Source organism: Mya arenaria, chromosome 14, assembly GCF_026914265.1.
Source record: "Mya arenaria isolate MELC-2E11 chromosome 14, ASM2691426v1".
NCBI lineage: Eukaryota > Metazoa > Mollusca > Bivalvia > Myida > Myidae > Mya > Mya arenaria.
In genome coordinates this window covers 9,463,499-9,478,958 of record NC_069135.1, presented here as the reverse complement: position 1 = coordinate 9,478,958, position 15,460 = coordinate 9,463,499, and the positions used below count along the sequence as shown (strand labels likewise).

At 37.6% G+C, this 15,460-nt stretch overlaps 1 protein-coding gene across 3 annotated transcripts in view; it reads left to right on the top strand.

The window, feature by feature from the left end:
• Positions 1-15,460, top strand: part of LOC128217125 (bromodomain-containing protein 1-like) — a 33,133-nt gene that overhangs the window by 8,274 nt on the left and 9,399 nt on the right. For 2 of the 3 annotated variants that reach the window (XM_052924026.1, XM_052924024.1), the window contains exons 6-13: positions 6,880-7,008; positions 7,552-7,740; positions 8,004-8,127; positions 8,868-8,957; positions 9,818-9,937; positions 10,198-10,524; positions 10,820-11,368; positions 14,863-14,949. In XM_052924026.1, coding sequence (XP_052779986.1) covers positions 6,880-7,008; positions 7,552-7,740; positions 8,004-8,127; positions 8,868-8,957; positions 9,818-9,937; positions 10,198-10,524; positions 10,820-11,368; positions 14,863-14,949 — 1,615 coding nt within the window. The remainder of the gene's footprint in view (positions 1-6,879; positions 7,009-7,551; positions 7,741-8,003; positions 8,128-8,867; positions 8,958-9,817; positions 9,938-10,197; positions 10,525-10,819; positions 11,369-14,862; positions 14,950-15,460) is intronic. The other variant, XM_052924027.1, reaches the window with a different exon arrangement.

Genomic DNA, 15,460 nt, shown 5'->3' with positions numbered 1-15,460 from the left:
GAACTACTGGCATTTGTCAAGCACCAGCATGCTCTGATAAGCAACCTTGGCTTCCACACTCGAATAGCGTGAAAAGATAAAAACAATATTGTCCCAATAATAAAAATGTATAAAAACAAATTGAATAACTGACATACCAATTAAACAGTAAAGAAAGCTGCAGAAAATGAATTTCTGATGATGCATTTTATTAAAAAGCAGTGTAGAAATTTAAAAGATATCAAAGCCAGTTAGAAGTAAAGGTACATCTAGTCCGCTCATGGCAGAGTTAACAAATGTTTCTGGTGCAAAGTGCACTAGGATTGTCAGACACTTCAAGAAGTATTTTGTTCTATTAATTGGTATAAAAATCTTTCCAGTTCTTGAAAATGCTGGGATCGGCTTGACAACAGTTGTGCAGCCTTGTCATAAACACTCATTATGTTTTAATGATTGAGTATGTAAGAGAAGCATAGGGGGTAGGAAGATATGAGAATTGCGTGAAGAATGAACACTGCTCTGGGAAACTCATCGCACAGAGGCTTGTTTATACAGTGGAGCATTCTAGAAGGCCCTGTAGCTGGCAGCTAGCCGCTAAGTTGGTTTGCAGGCGTAGACCTGCCACTCAGTGCAGTAGCATAGTGAGGCGATCCCATCTCCAAAGGTGTCCTTTCACCCACACTCAGGGAGCACATTGGCTGTATGTTGTTGCTAAGCCCTAATGCTAACATGTGACCAACTTCATAACAGTACAGAACCAATGTGAGGCGATCACATTACTCAAGGAGCCCTTTCACCCACTTTCATTTAGGACATAAGCTTGGTCAGTTTTCCATGACCCTTCTGCTGACATGTGACTCCACAAACTGGTTAAGTTTGATGCCGAGGCCACCCTTTATCCTGCTTGCAGATAGGTGCTGGTCTTATTGGAATGGAAACTGCATCAATAGGGGTCTATGCATGGTGTCAGATGATGCTCCCATCCACCATGGACACACCCTCTCTGCTAGTGGCATAGTGCTCCCACCATGAACACACCAAAACACCCTCTCTGCTAGTGACATAGTGCCCTCACCAATGAACAAACCAAAAACACCCTCTCTACTAGTGGCATACTGCTCCCTCCCACCATGAACACACCAAAAACACCCTCTCTACTAGAAGCATACTGCTATCCTCACCCATGAAACCACCACCAAAAACACATTTCTAGTGGCATATTACCCTCACCATGATCACACCAAAAATGCCCTCTCTACTAGTGGCATACTGCTTTGTTCCACCATGAACACACCAAAAACACCTTCTATGCTTGTGGCACAGTGCTCTGTTCCACCATGAACCCACAAAAAACACCGTCTCTACTAGTGGCATACTGCTCTGTTCCACCATGAACCCACCAAAAACACCCTCTCTACTTGTGGCACAGTGCTCTCTTTCACCATGAACACACCAAAACACCTTCACAAGTGGGGGCATACTGCTCCCTCCCACCATGAACACACCAAAAACACCCTCGCAAGAAGTAGCACACTGCTCCCTTCCACCATAAACACACCAAAAATACCCTCTTTACTAGAGGCATACTGCTATTCTCCCCCATGAACCCACCACCAAAAGCACCCTTTCTAGTGGCATAGTGCCCTCACCATGAACACACCAAAAACACATTCTCCACCAGTGGCATATTGCTGTTCTCCACCATGAACCCACCAAAAATGCCCTCTCTACTAGTGGCATACTGCTCTCTCCCACCATGAAAACACCAAAAACACCCTCTCTACTAGTGGCACAGTGCTCTCTCCCACCATGAACACACCAAAAACACCCTCTCTAGTAGTGGCATACTGCTCCCTTCCACCATGAACACACCAAAAATACCCTCTCTAGTAGCGGCATACTGCTCTGTTCCACCATGAACAAATCAAAAACACCCTCTCTGGTAGTGGCATACTGCTCCCTTCCACCATGAACACATCAAAAACACCCTCTCTGGTAGTGGCATACTGCTCCCTTCCACCATGAACACACCAAAAACACCCTCTCTAGTAGTGGCATACTGCTCCCTTCCACCATGAACCCACCAAAAACGCCCTCTCTACTAGTGGCATACTGCTCCCTTTCACCATGAACACATCAAAAACACCCTCTCTAGTAGTGGCATACTGCTCCCTTCCACCATGAACACATCAAAAACACCCTCTCTAGTAGTGGCATACTGCTCCCTTCCACCATGAACACATCAAAAACACCAAAACACCCTCTCTAGTAGTGACATACTGCTCTGTTACACCATGAACCCACCAAAAACATTCCCTCTTTAGTAGCAGAGGTTGTCTTGGGTGTGTGACAATGATGCTACTTCACAGTATGCATGTCTATTTATTATTAGTTGAATACATAATCATACTTCAAAATCTATCATACAGTAAAGAATCTTTGAACTAATCTACTATGGTTTATTTAATTACTGAGACACAGTGATACCTACCTTATATCCTGATTGCCGTTATAACTCAATCCAGGCGATGCAATGTGAGTCATGTCCCTTTGAAATAAATAAGTAAACGAAATATTTGTTTTCCATTGATTTCTAATTTCTCTTAACGTGAACAAACTTACGTCAATATTTCTTCGGTGGACAATGTTCTTACCCCTTCGTCACTACAAGAGCACAATTTTGCCTGAAATATAGACTCATGAAATATTTTGTCTAAATCCCAATACTATGGATAGGACTCAGGCTTTTTTAGCTCGACTATTCGAAGAATAGGTGGGCTATTCTACTCGCCCTAGTGTCGGCATCGGCGTCTGGTTAAAGTTTTAGGGCAAGTTGGGATTTTCACTTATAAGTCCAATACCCTACATTCAATTGACTTAATACTTCACACAGTTGTTCAGGGCCATCACATGATGTGGTTAGATAACTCCATATTATTCTTTACACAGATTATGGCCCCTGATTGACTATGGAAATTAGGTTAAAGTTTTAGGGCAAGTTGGAATATTTATTAATAACTTCTATATCCTTTGTTTAATTGACTTAATACTTCACACAGTTGTTCAGGACCATCACACAATGAGGTTACATAACTCCATATCCTTAATACAAGTTATGGCCCCTGATTGACTTAGGTTAAAGTTTTAGGCAAGTAAAAGTTAAGGGCAAGTTGGGATTTTAATAAAAAAACTTCTATATCGTTCATTAAATGCACTTAAAAAAATTCAAAATTATTTGCGACCAACTTACAACAAGAAACATAACCCTGTTTTAAGCCTAAGTACAAATTATGGCCCTTGGATTTTTTTTTATTTTTTATTTTTTTTTTAAATTTCCTTTGAAAGGCATATTTGTATGTTCTAAACCACATTTTCATAATGGGAAATAAAGTTATTTGAATGACTTGCGTCATTGTTTGGGCGGGCTGGTGTTAGAGCAGCATCAAAGTCACCTTATGTATCGAATAATTTTAGTTAGGTTTGACTTAAAGAGACCAAACTTGGTATTATTACATTGTTATTGTATTCTGAGTCAAAGCGGCGTAGTCCAGCGCGCTGTCTTACGACGGCTCTTGTTTTAAATTATATTCTTGGGAAAGAAGCGAGTCCGGTATATAATTCAGTATACTAGTATCATACGTCTCCCTTACATCCCGAACTCCCACGCTCAGAACTCATAACTACCATAGTTTAAAACATGAGTATTATGTAAGTATGCTCAACATCTGTCATTTAGGGACAGGTTCTAGCAGTCTGAGAAATTGATTGTTGTAACATTAGTACTTTAAGATTAGATTGTCATATCTTAGTTGTAAACAGGTACATTAACAATGAAGTGAGAGACTGATTTTTCACAGCATACAATGATTGCGTCTATCCCTTCTGAATTCACAAAATATGAAAATGTTTTGTGAAAAAAGACAGGTGCCAAGTTGTAGATCTTTAGTTGTTGATAAATGCTCATTCAGAAAACTTTCTGTTTTTGCCAAATACTAAATAAAAGTTAGGTTTATATTCTGCAAATTTCAATAAAATGCATGAATTATGCACATATTAACGACATGCAAAACACTTCATTTTATTGTAATGAGATCCATATGACGTAAATTTGAGCTTGACAAGAATTAAATGTTCAAATCTGCTGGTTAGATTATAACGATTGCCAGACTCCTATCATGCTGGGCTGATGATTGTTGCCTCCAAAATTTATGGGACAAAATGTGCGAAAAACATCATGTTTGCACAATGCACTTGCAAATTTAAAGTCTCACATTCACAATCATAGAAAGTCAATCCTCATGATTAAACGGGTAGGTCCAAAGTAGATTGTATCAGCATTTAATGACATCATTTGCATTAAGTATACAGTTTTTGCATATTTTACTGCAATAAGCGGTTCATACTTGTTGATATCTTATATAAAGAATTTGCTGCTAATGACTTGTGGAATATAAAAAGTTGACATTGCTGGCCCTAGAAACAGTTCTGCAATTGTTGTCTAAGTTGTGGGTGTTGGCAATAACTCTGTGTATGGAGTTTCACTTGTTCACTTCTGCAGTCTCATTATTAAACTTTGTAATAGTGATAAGCATTGTAATAGTGATATGCATTTGCTGTAGCTTTGTAAAGTTATGCGGAAACTGTAGTGCACAATTAACAGATTTCTATCAGCAATTTCATACAATGTGTACATTGTCATCGCAAGTGGCTTTGTAATGATTATAAATAATAGATAATAAAATTAATTCCCACCAACATGGATTTGGCTTGTGTTTGTTGATAAGGATGGCCTTGAAAGAATGGCAACACTATGTTGCAGTAGGAATGCTGGTTCCTGGCCCCAATCTCCAACATGCAGGGGTCTTGAACGGGTTTTTGATAACATCCTATAAATGTATTGTATGTATTAATTAGAACAGCAGCATACTGTTAGACACCAACAACCTGCATGCTGTTCCTAACAGCAAAAACACAATTATCATTAAGATGTGACTACAGTGTGTGTTATCTTGCTTGAAACAATGGGAGCCAGGATTTCTGTTATTCTAATAAATGTTGTCAGATGTTCACACTCTGCCTGATGTATGCCTGCATGCTACCATATTTCCAAACAACGGACTTACAACTGTCTGGCTGCTACCTCCCAGATCTGAAAACTTTTTCTCCCCTAGTTTTTGCTAGATTCCAGTCATATGTACAAGTTTTATATTGTTTTCCATAGATTTCATGAAGCATCTGTTAGTTGTTGTGTCTGACACATTTCTTAAAACCATTGACCCATTTCAAGACTGTTCCATTGTACATTTACTTTTATTGTATTTCTATGAAAATGCTTAACAAACTGCCATGCCTAGCATCTGTTGAAAAAACACAAGTGAAAATTATTTGTAATGTTTCTGGCGGTTTCGTTAAAATTGTAAGCGATGGAGATATTTTTTTAATGTTTATTTGAGAAATTGAACTTAAACATATTAGGATTGTAGAAGATTTGTTCAATAAGTAATTAAATGCCCATTCGAAAAAAGGGATATATTATAGTTTAACCTGCGACATATGGGCTGGGGAACGGCGGGCCGCGTCCAGTATGTTGTCTGCTCAATAACTTCAGAAGCTCATATCCAATCATTGCCAAATTTGGTCAGAATGTGTATTGGCAATCATATCTCTAATAAGTTTTATAACCAGCCAAATGGTAACAAGTCACTGAAAAGTTATCGCCTTTTAATTAAATAAATCGCCTATTGTTTATTAAATTCCAGCGAACCATTGACTATGGTCTGCCTGTGCCTCATGAATTTTTTTGTTTTCACACTTGTTTTCAAGCATTTTTGCGGCCCTGGTTATATTTCTTTACATGGGTTTCCATCTGCATTTAATAAGCGTCAACAATATTGGAAGCACTCTGAAAACCTCACAAATTATCATCTTTACAATTAATATTCACCCAGGTATTTGTGTTAAGTATATTATTATCTTAAGATTCACACAACCATTTTTATTCTTCAAGATATTATACATAAGAAAAAGACCAGGACAGTCTTTGTGCTTGATACGTGATCTGAAATCATTGCCACGGGTGATGAAAAGTAGTTTGAATAATACTGCAACATCATATTTTTCAATACAAGTGTTTCAATCAATATAAAGAAATATATATATCAATAATTATGCCCCTTTCAAAGAATAGGGGGTATATTGCTTTGCACATGAGGTTCGGTTGCCTATTGTGTATGTTGGTCAGTTAGTAGGTTTAAGACCAAAGCTTTTCCACTTTTCACCAAACTTGGTGGCCTCAAGTTATATTGATACAGTTGGCGCTCTTGTTAAGATTGATACTACATTAATTGAGTTCCCTTTGCATGTACCATTATCGTTTAAGATGGCATTGCCAGTCATCGAAATTAGACTTTTGGATGAAGAAAACCTAATTTATACGATATTGTTCGACATCAAATTTTTTAACAATCTCTGCTATATAAAATTCAAAATTTTAACAAGCCTGGAAGACATTTTACTAGTGCAGGGCTTGTGGGCTAATTTTGACCACTGCTTTGCTGAAAACTTTGTAAGAAATTCATTTAAAACTTTGCATACGGACCGGTCCTTCCTATGATGTTAAAAGACTGTCAACTGGCTCTTTATGCAATCTTCGGCCTATTATTTGTATGGTGTGTTAAAACTTTTAATCAATGCTTTCTGAACTTACCGTAGTGTGAAATATGCAATATTATTGTATTTGTGAGTTGTGCACCTGGGGTTCTACTTTACTTACTACTTGGTTGTTCCAGAGTTATGGCCCTTGACTTGATTACTTGAAAGAAGTTTTAAAGCTCCCTATTTTCTATGGCTCTTGATATACCTGAGACAGGTTTCAAAAACTCCACATTTTCTTGTTTCCAGTTGCGGCTTCACCAGATGGCAACGGAGATGAAGCTTCAGCCGTTTGCCTTCCTGCTGCGCTCAGCCCTCGACCAGCTTGTGGATTCAGACTCGTCCAGGATCTTCTGTGAACCTGTGGACAGGGATGAGGTATGCATAGGAGATATATCCTGAGGTTTTGCTTATTTGATGGGGGAGTCAGGGCTTCACATTTGTTCTCATGGAAGAAACAGCCGAGTCAGGGTGTGTTAATACAGCAAAATTATGTGTTTTATGACACAAGTCTTAATGTGTAATGTTAAAGGTATTGCAACCACAAACAGGGTTATTGAAATTATTTCTTCGCATGAGCAAATTATTTCAATTATGATGGTAATGGGGGATGTTACTGTTTTGTACCACGTTGTCAAGGACATCATTCAATAACTAGCGTGCGCTATAGGTTGTAGCATTGTTATGTATCTGCATAATTGTTAATAAACAGTTAAGTTTAGCCTCTTATATATGAGTTGTTAACAAAACACAAAACCAAGAAAACACATGGTACAAGAGAGGGTTTAGGACAAAGTTGGATGAAGAGGAATGATTTACAAATTTGTTATGGTTTTGGAACAAATATCAAAACGTATGGGTTTTTGTTTGTCTGATTTTAAATACATAATGTTATGAAATAAATATGAACCAAAATTCCAGGTTCCTGACTACTACGTGCACATCGAACAACCAATGGATTTTTCCACAATGCGGACGAAGATCTCTGAGCAGAAGTATAAAACAATGGACGACTTTGAAGCAGATTTTGACCTGGTCATACAAAACTGCCTGTCATACAATGCAAAAGACACTGTCTTCTACAAGTCAGCTGTGAAACTGAGGGACCAGGTAGTAATACAGCTTCTTTCCATTCATTATGGCCATACAGCAATTCAGTGATTCAAGAACATGAATGTATACCTGTTTGGTGTGCATTTATGAAACATAATATTCTTAAAGAAATAGAGATAGAAAGAATAAAGAATGATATATTTGATGCATTTCAATGCAATAAATCATCTTTGAGCTATAGAACTTCAGGTTGTTTACATACAGATTTTTCTTGGTTAAAATAAAATTCTATTTCAGCTTTGACTTTTGTCTTTTTTCAGGGTGGTGCAATAATACGTCAGGCTCGGCGGACAGCAGAGCGGGTGGGCTATGACCCCGACACTGGTCTTCACCTGCCTGAACCCCCCGCCAACCAGCAGCGAGAACCTGTTATACTGGAAGACTGTACGTTTTTTCTGATACATTTTTGATGGCATGGCTCATAGATTAAACTCATTAATCATTTCTGTTTCATTAAATTGCAGTTTACGAATCTAGATTTTGAGTAATGCAGAATATATGACTTATTGCAAAAATATATTGATATAAATGATGATCATGCCTTAAAAACACATTAATGAAAAAAACAAGTCATAAATAATCAGTTTACATTGTAAGTTACAAATCAGCATTTTTTTTTTATCTTAAGTCCCAAATCACCAGTTTACATTAAAAACTTTAAATTAGAGTTAATAATATCATAAGTTACAATTCAGCAGTTTACATCATAAATCACATATCATGCCAACCATTGGTCTTTGTGTCTGAAATATTCTCACCATTATGGAGGTAGGAAGTGTACAGGGAGATTTAAGTTTTAGGGCTGTATCATATCTGAGTAATCTAAGTTTAATTATTCTTCATTAGGTCAGTAGGCCCATGTTTCATGTAAATATTTTTGTGTTTTAAATCCACCCCTCTACAAAGCCCTGTCTATGTTACTGTTGATGTGTCTTACACCCTCCCCTCTACAAAGCCCCGTTTATGTTACAGTTGATGTGTCTTAAATCCTCCCCTCTTCAAGGCCATGTTTATGTTACAATTCTCCCATCTACAAGGGTGTGTTTATGTTACAATTCTCCCCTCTACAAAGCCGTGTTTATGTTACAACCCTTCCCCTCTACAAGGCAGTGTTTATGTTACAGTTGATGTGTTCCTGGAGAGCAAGGACAGCCTTCCTCTGGAGGAGCAACTTAAGATCCTGTTGGAGAAGATGGACGTGGCTTCGCTATCTAGTAGGTTCATCAGGGAACTCTATTTAGGAGCCACATATTCACATCAAGTTTTCATTTTGATCCCAGAAATTGCTTCGGTCGCTGTCTGTACAGTAAAATGCACTCATGTAGCGAGTGCATTATGTTGAATATGTGTAATGCAGACCCTTTTTGAATGGTTTAATCAATGTTTGTACATTCAATATGAGATGTACATTTGTATGAATATCAAAGCAATTGTACAGTTAAAAACTTATTTTCAGTGAGCAAAATAAAAAACCACTTAAACCCTAGCATTCTAAGTAGGTCTTTAATAATGATAAAAAGAAATGTAATATCTTGATCATTCGAGGAGAAAGTCCATATTGAACTTATCTGAAAACCGGACCTGTTAGATGAGTAATGAAGTTGGTTCTTAAGGCGAAGGAAACATTAAGGACACGGTTTAAAGGCTTTAATCTATTACAGTTATGGATTGACTAACTATTTAAAGGCTCATCTTATATTTGATTGAAAAATATGATTCATTTTTGTTTTTTTTTTCATTTTAAAAGTGTTTGCTTATTTTTATGTTGAAACTTTGCAGTCAGAAGGATATTTGTAAACTTAACAAGATGTCAGTTTTAGACAATATTCTTTTTTTTTCGCTATTTCATTATATGGAGTACAGCCCCTTAAATATCACTATTGCATAACATCTTTGAATATTTACATTGCATTGTAATATGTGCTTTTTTAAATGTACAAAGTAAAGAATCAGACTAACATAACAACAAGGTACACATTTATGTGGGCTGCAAAATAGTGTATGCAATCTAAAAAATGACAAAACAATTTAATGCCATGAACATCAACTTTACAACTACCCTCTTTCGTTACAGAGCGTAAGTCGAAGTTGGCAAAGCGTATCCGTCAGGAGATTGTGAAAGTGCGTCGTAAGCTGGCCATTGAGAAGGGGTGTGTTCTCAACAGTGATTTGGAGGAGAGTCTTAATGACACAGGTTAGTGGGGATAAGAAAGTCATGGGTGGGAGGGGTAACTTTAATGGTGAATAAATACATGGGCAACTTGTGATGTTGGATGTATGTTTATAAACTGACTTGACCATGGGGTTCTAATGACCGATTCATTAATCTACATTGACAATATAATTTTGATGAGAAATGCTTGGAAGCTGTCATTATTTGTGAGCATCTATCATTCAGTGGGATAAACATTATGTTATCATTATGAGTAGTTTCCTATAAATATTTCATTACAGCATCTGAGGATGATGATGTTGAGGAAGAGGTGAAAGTAATGCCAGAGACAGAGAAATCCCCAGGAAAGATACCCAAATCCCCAAGCCCAGCGGATAAACAGGCCAACACACCAAAGTCTCCGAAAAATCCCTCCACATCAAAGTCACCGAAGGCCCAGAAGTCGTCTGTGATTAGGAAGGGTCCTTCCATCTCATCTGGGAGGGTTGAAAAGGGCTTGGTGTCTGGGCGTGGCACACCTGGGAGGGGTAGAGGCAGGGGGCGGGGTAGAGGCAGGGGAAGGTCACTCTCCACACGCAGCGAGTCCGAGTCAGAGAGTATCAAACAAGGTAGGTGCACTGAAGCATCATGTTTGATACAGCTGCTTTATATTTCATGCCAGCCTGTGAATAACTGTATAAAATTTTATATTACAAAACAATAAAATGATCTAAAAAGGCCGAAGTTGTTTGAGAATTATATTAAAATATCAATGGTTTTTTTCTTGTTTTGTGTAAGATATACCAGTATAAATTTCAACAATTTTAGTGGAAAACATTATGAGATAGTAATAACTATGTACTATAGTAATTATGCTTTAATAACTATAAACTTATGTTATTTCTCCCTTTTTATTTATTGCAGATGAAAAAGTGGACATCTCAAAGCCAAGCACACCAACCAGTGTCCAGTCAGATGACCGGTCTACCACATCAACCCCAACTCCAGGGGTCAACAGACGCACTGCAGTGCTCTTCAGCAAAAAGGGGGCACGCAAGGAGGGTGGCCCATCCACTAGTACTCCAAACCAACGCAAGCCAGGCAGGCCTCCTAAGTTAAAGACTCAAGACAAGCCGACCTCAGACTCGCCCCAGCCCCCGGTACTGGAACTTATGATCCCATCCCCGGGAAAGTCACCCAAGAGCCCAGGAGCCCGTAAACGCTCCTCCAGTGTTCTACAGGCCCAAAACACTGACTCTGTTCCGTCTCCTCCCAAGAGAACTATGTCAATGTCTGAGCCCCTGCCCTCATTCTCTGATCCCCCAGACCTGACACGGCGGGACAACTTCATGACATATAGGGTTGGTGACCACATCCGGAGCTCCTCCGAGTCGGACAGCACATCAGGCCTAAGCAGCAGCGAGGAGACCATGTCAGATACCTCCAGCACGGGATCCAGTGACACCAGATCCGGTCAGTAGCCATGGTTACACTGCACTTGTGTATAATGTAGCTAGCCACTATGTGTATAGACAATATTTTTATAAAGGTGTACATTCTTTTCTGTTTCTTATTGTTTTGCATTCACACACATTGTCGTGTAGTTTGTAATTGGCTGATTTTTTTCTTGTACAATTTGCTTATTGTGCTTTAAAAACAATATTCATTTATAACACATTTCGCTGGATTATTGGTGAAAGTTGCTGCAAGTCAACAAAGTGCAAGGTATCTTTTTGTAATGTAACATCTTCCTTACGAGGCTTGATTTTTTGGATAAATTTTTGTTCTTTTGTCACAGAGATATGAACTCTTCATTTGAAATTGATCTTATAAAACAATGAAAATTAGTCTCATGAAATGAGTTTTGACCTGACTTCATATCTCTTGTGCATTCAATGGTATTCTGGTCGTGCTCACATAGAGCACGATATTTGCTTTTAAATGTATGTTCAGCAGCTCTTTGAAGAGAATGTTGCTTTGGATAATTGTATGTTAAGCTTTCATAACTTCTTGAGTTTGCATCGCTTCCTTCTTGTTACTCCACATAGCTATTTGTTCCACATCTACACACCATGCCCACAGCTTTCAGCTGGTTTTAACAAAAATCATGCACATAGGATCTTTCTTTTGTCGTCATTTTATAAACATTTTTTTTTTAATGAGTTTTAATGAAACAGCCTTGGGCGAACGTATTTACATGTTTCCTGGAGGAGTTAAATACAATTGTGCTCTATATGACAACAAGTGTTAGATTCTTTTTTCACATGCTTCTTCTGGTCCAAATTAATGAAAAACTGCCTTACACAACTAAACAGGTGATGAGATGAACACCTGAAAGGGATGCTATGTCCAGCGTTGTATGTTGAAATGTAGCAACTGGAAAAATTAAACCAAATAATACATACGATCAGTTTAACTCCATTTGAAAAAAGATCAAAAATACTGTAATGAAATCCAGTAAGAATCAGATAATAATTAGTACAAATTGTTTTCTTTTAAATCCTGATGTCACACTGGATGATGTTTTAATTTTGTAGTAAGCTTATGAAAGTATTTTTAGCTCCACTGGCCGAAGGCCATGGAGCTTATGTCGTCACAGATTGTCCGTCGTGAGTGCGTGCGTGCGTGCGTGCGTAAACTTTTACTTTAAACGACATCTCCTCTGAAACTGATAAGCGGATTTTGACAAAACTTCACAGGAATGTTCCTTTGGTGGTCCTTTACCAAAATTGCTCAAATGGTTCCGGTCCATTGCACAATATGGCCGCCAGAGCTAAAAATAGCAAAATCTTTAAACGACATCTCCTCTGAAACGGTTCGGCAGATTTTGATGAAACTTGACAGTAATGTTCCTTGGGTGGTCCTTTATTAAAATTGCTCAAATGGTTCTGGTCCATTGCACAATATGGCCGCCACAGCTAAAAATAGCAAAATCTTTAAACGACATCTCCTCTGAAACGGATAGGCAGATTTTGATGAAACTTGACAGAATTGTTCCTTGGGTGGTCCTTAACCAAAATTGCTCAAATGGTTCCGGTCCGCTGCACAACATGGCTGCCAGGGCAAAAAAATAGAAAAACCTTTAAAGAACATCTTCTCAGAAACCGATGATCAGATTTTGATGAAACTTAACAGAAATGTTCCTTGGATGGTCCTTTATCAAATTTGCTTCAATGGTTTCGGTCCACTGCACAAGATGGCCCCCAGAGGTAAAAATAGAAAAACCTTTAAACAACTTCTCCTCAGAAACCGATGATCGTATTGCAATGAAACTTGACAGAAATGTTACTTGGGTAGTCCTTAACCAAAATAGCCCAAACAGTTCTGGTCTGCTGCACAACATGGGCACCAGAGCTAAGAATAGAAAAAAACGTTAAACTACATCTTCTCAGAAACCGATTATCAGATTTTGATGAAACTTTACATAAATGTTCATCGGGATGCCCTTTAACCAAAATTGCCCAAATGGTTCCGGTCCGCTGCACAACATGGCTGCGAGAGTTAAAAATAGAAAAACCTTTAAGGACTTCTCGTCCGCAGTCTTCACAAAAAACATTTTAACCTACTAGCCAGTTGGACTAGCATAATGGCATATTTTACTAGTCCGAATGACAATCTAGTAGTCCGACTATTTTGCCACATTATAAAACTGTATGCTTGAGGTAAATACCTATTTCAATTGAGCAGCTTGCAGTTTGAGTAAACATTTCTTTATTATGATGCTCATGCAGTGATAGGGAGTGACATCCTTCTGTTGGGAATAGTGCTCCTTGTTTTTCAGAACCTATGGGTACTATGTAAAAACAAAAGGCATCTTGCTTGAATAGACTGTAATAATATCAACATGGTTAGAAAAGAAATGCCATGCTTTAATAGCTTTGATTACATTTTACTACTGAATTACCTCCCTTTAATAGAAAAAAAAATAATGTCTTAATTTTTCACGTATAGCATCTTTAAATAATTTTTAAACAATAATAATTTATGAGTAAACATATAAGCATAAAGTTCTCACAAAAAGATCAATTTAAAAACCTTACATTTATACATAGGAAAGTATATATAGACTGAACATTAATTTTCGTTTAAGTGACATTCTGAAAGTTTATGAAACAGCTATTTTTAGTAACTTAAATGGCCGAAAAGTGTAAGTGAAACACCAAGTCGATTCTATCTCGTCAGTTCTTGTTCAGGTTAGATATTTGCTTCATAATCTATTCAGATTAAATGTTAACCGATGATCAGATTTTGATGAAACTTGACAGAAATGTTCCTTGGGTGGTCATTAACCAAAATTTGTTAAATGGTTCCAGTCCACTGCACACCATGGCTGCCAGAGCTAAAAAATAAAAAAAACTTTATACGACTTGTCGTCGAAACCGATGACCTTTTTTCGATAAAACTTGACAGAAATGTTTGTTTGGTGCTCCTTTACTCAAATTGCCCAAATCATTTCGGTTCACTGCACAACATGGCAGCCAGAGCTATTAAAGTAAAAAAATTTTTTAAATAACTTCTCCTCAAAAATTGATGATTGTATTTCTATTAAACTTGACGAAAATGTTCGTTAGGTGGTCTTTGCTTGAACCTTTTGGCCAGTGGAGCACAGGCACTGATGTGCCTCTTGTTCAAATTGTGATTGTGTACAAGTATGGGGAGCAATATATTTTCTGAACAAAACAAATAGAAAATTCTATATTACACATGTGCAATACATCAAACATGTAATGATTGTATGAAACAAAGTACGGCATGTAATAGATTTATTAATAATGCATTATTAGTAAATTAAACACTCAAATTAAAAACAAACCTTTAATTGTTATATTTTTTGGGGGGTGGGGGGTAAATATCAAGTAAACATGATAATAGAAAACAGCTGTAGACATGGTGTGTGTGTATTTGCTGCATTTGGAGGTGAATTGTGTGTGTGTGGGGGTGTGTATGTGCTTGCTTCTTGTTGGCAGAGTTGAGCACGTCAGGCACTATGCAGCAACTCTACACAGACAGCGAGTGTTCCGAGGAGGCAGGTGACACAGACGCGCGCCGAGCAGGTATGATACATCCAGGCTATGTATAGAGGATAACTTGTCTATACAGGCGGCATGCCCCAAGTACAAGGTCACAATGTCTGTGGTCATGTAGGTTATGGTCCTTTTCCAAGGTCATCAGTGTCCATGTCCAAGATTTATGACCTCTGTATAAGGTCATGGCCCCTGTATATTCCACGCTTACACGCTTGCTAACACCAACTTATCTTTAGCTATTATTTAGCCATAGATCTATGCCTCAGTACATGTAACTTTAGTTACTTTGATCTTGTAAAATAAAGATATATGAATGTATAATAATAATGATAATAATAATAATAATGATAATAATAATAATAATGATAATAATAATATTAATAAAAGTGAAAAAGTATTATGAAATCATGTTCATAATAAAATTTTGAAAATAGTTTTGTAGTTACATCATGGCTTTAAAAAGGCATGACTTTATTATGTTTGCTGAAATGTTGTTGAAGTCTTGCTTGTTAATGCACAGATCTTTTGATTTTAGGAG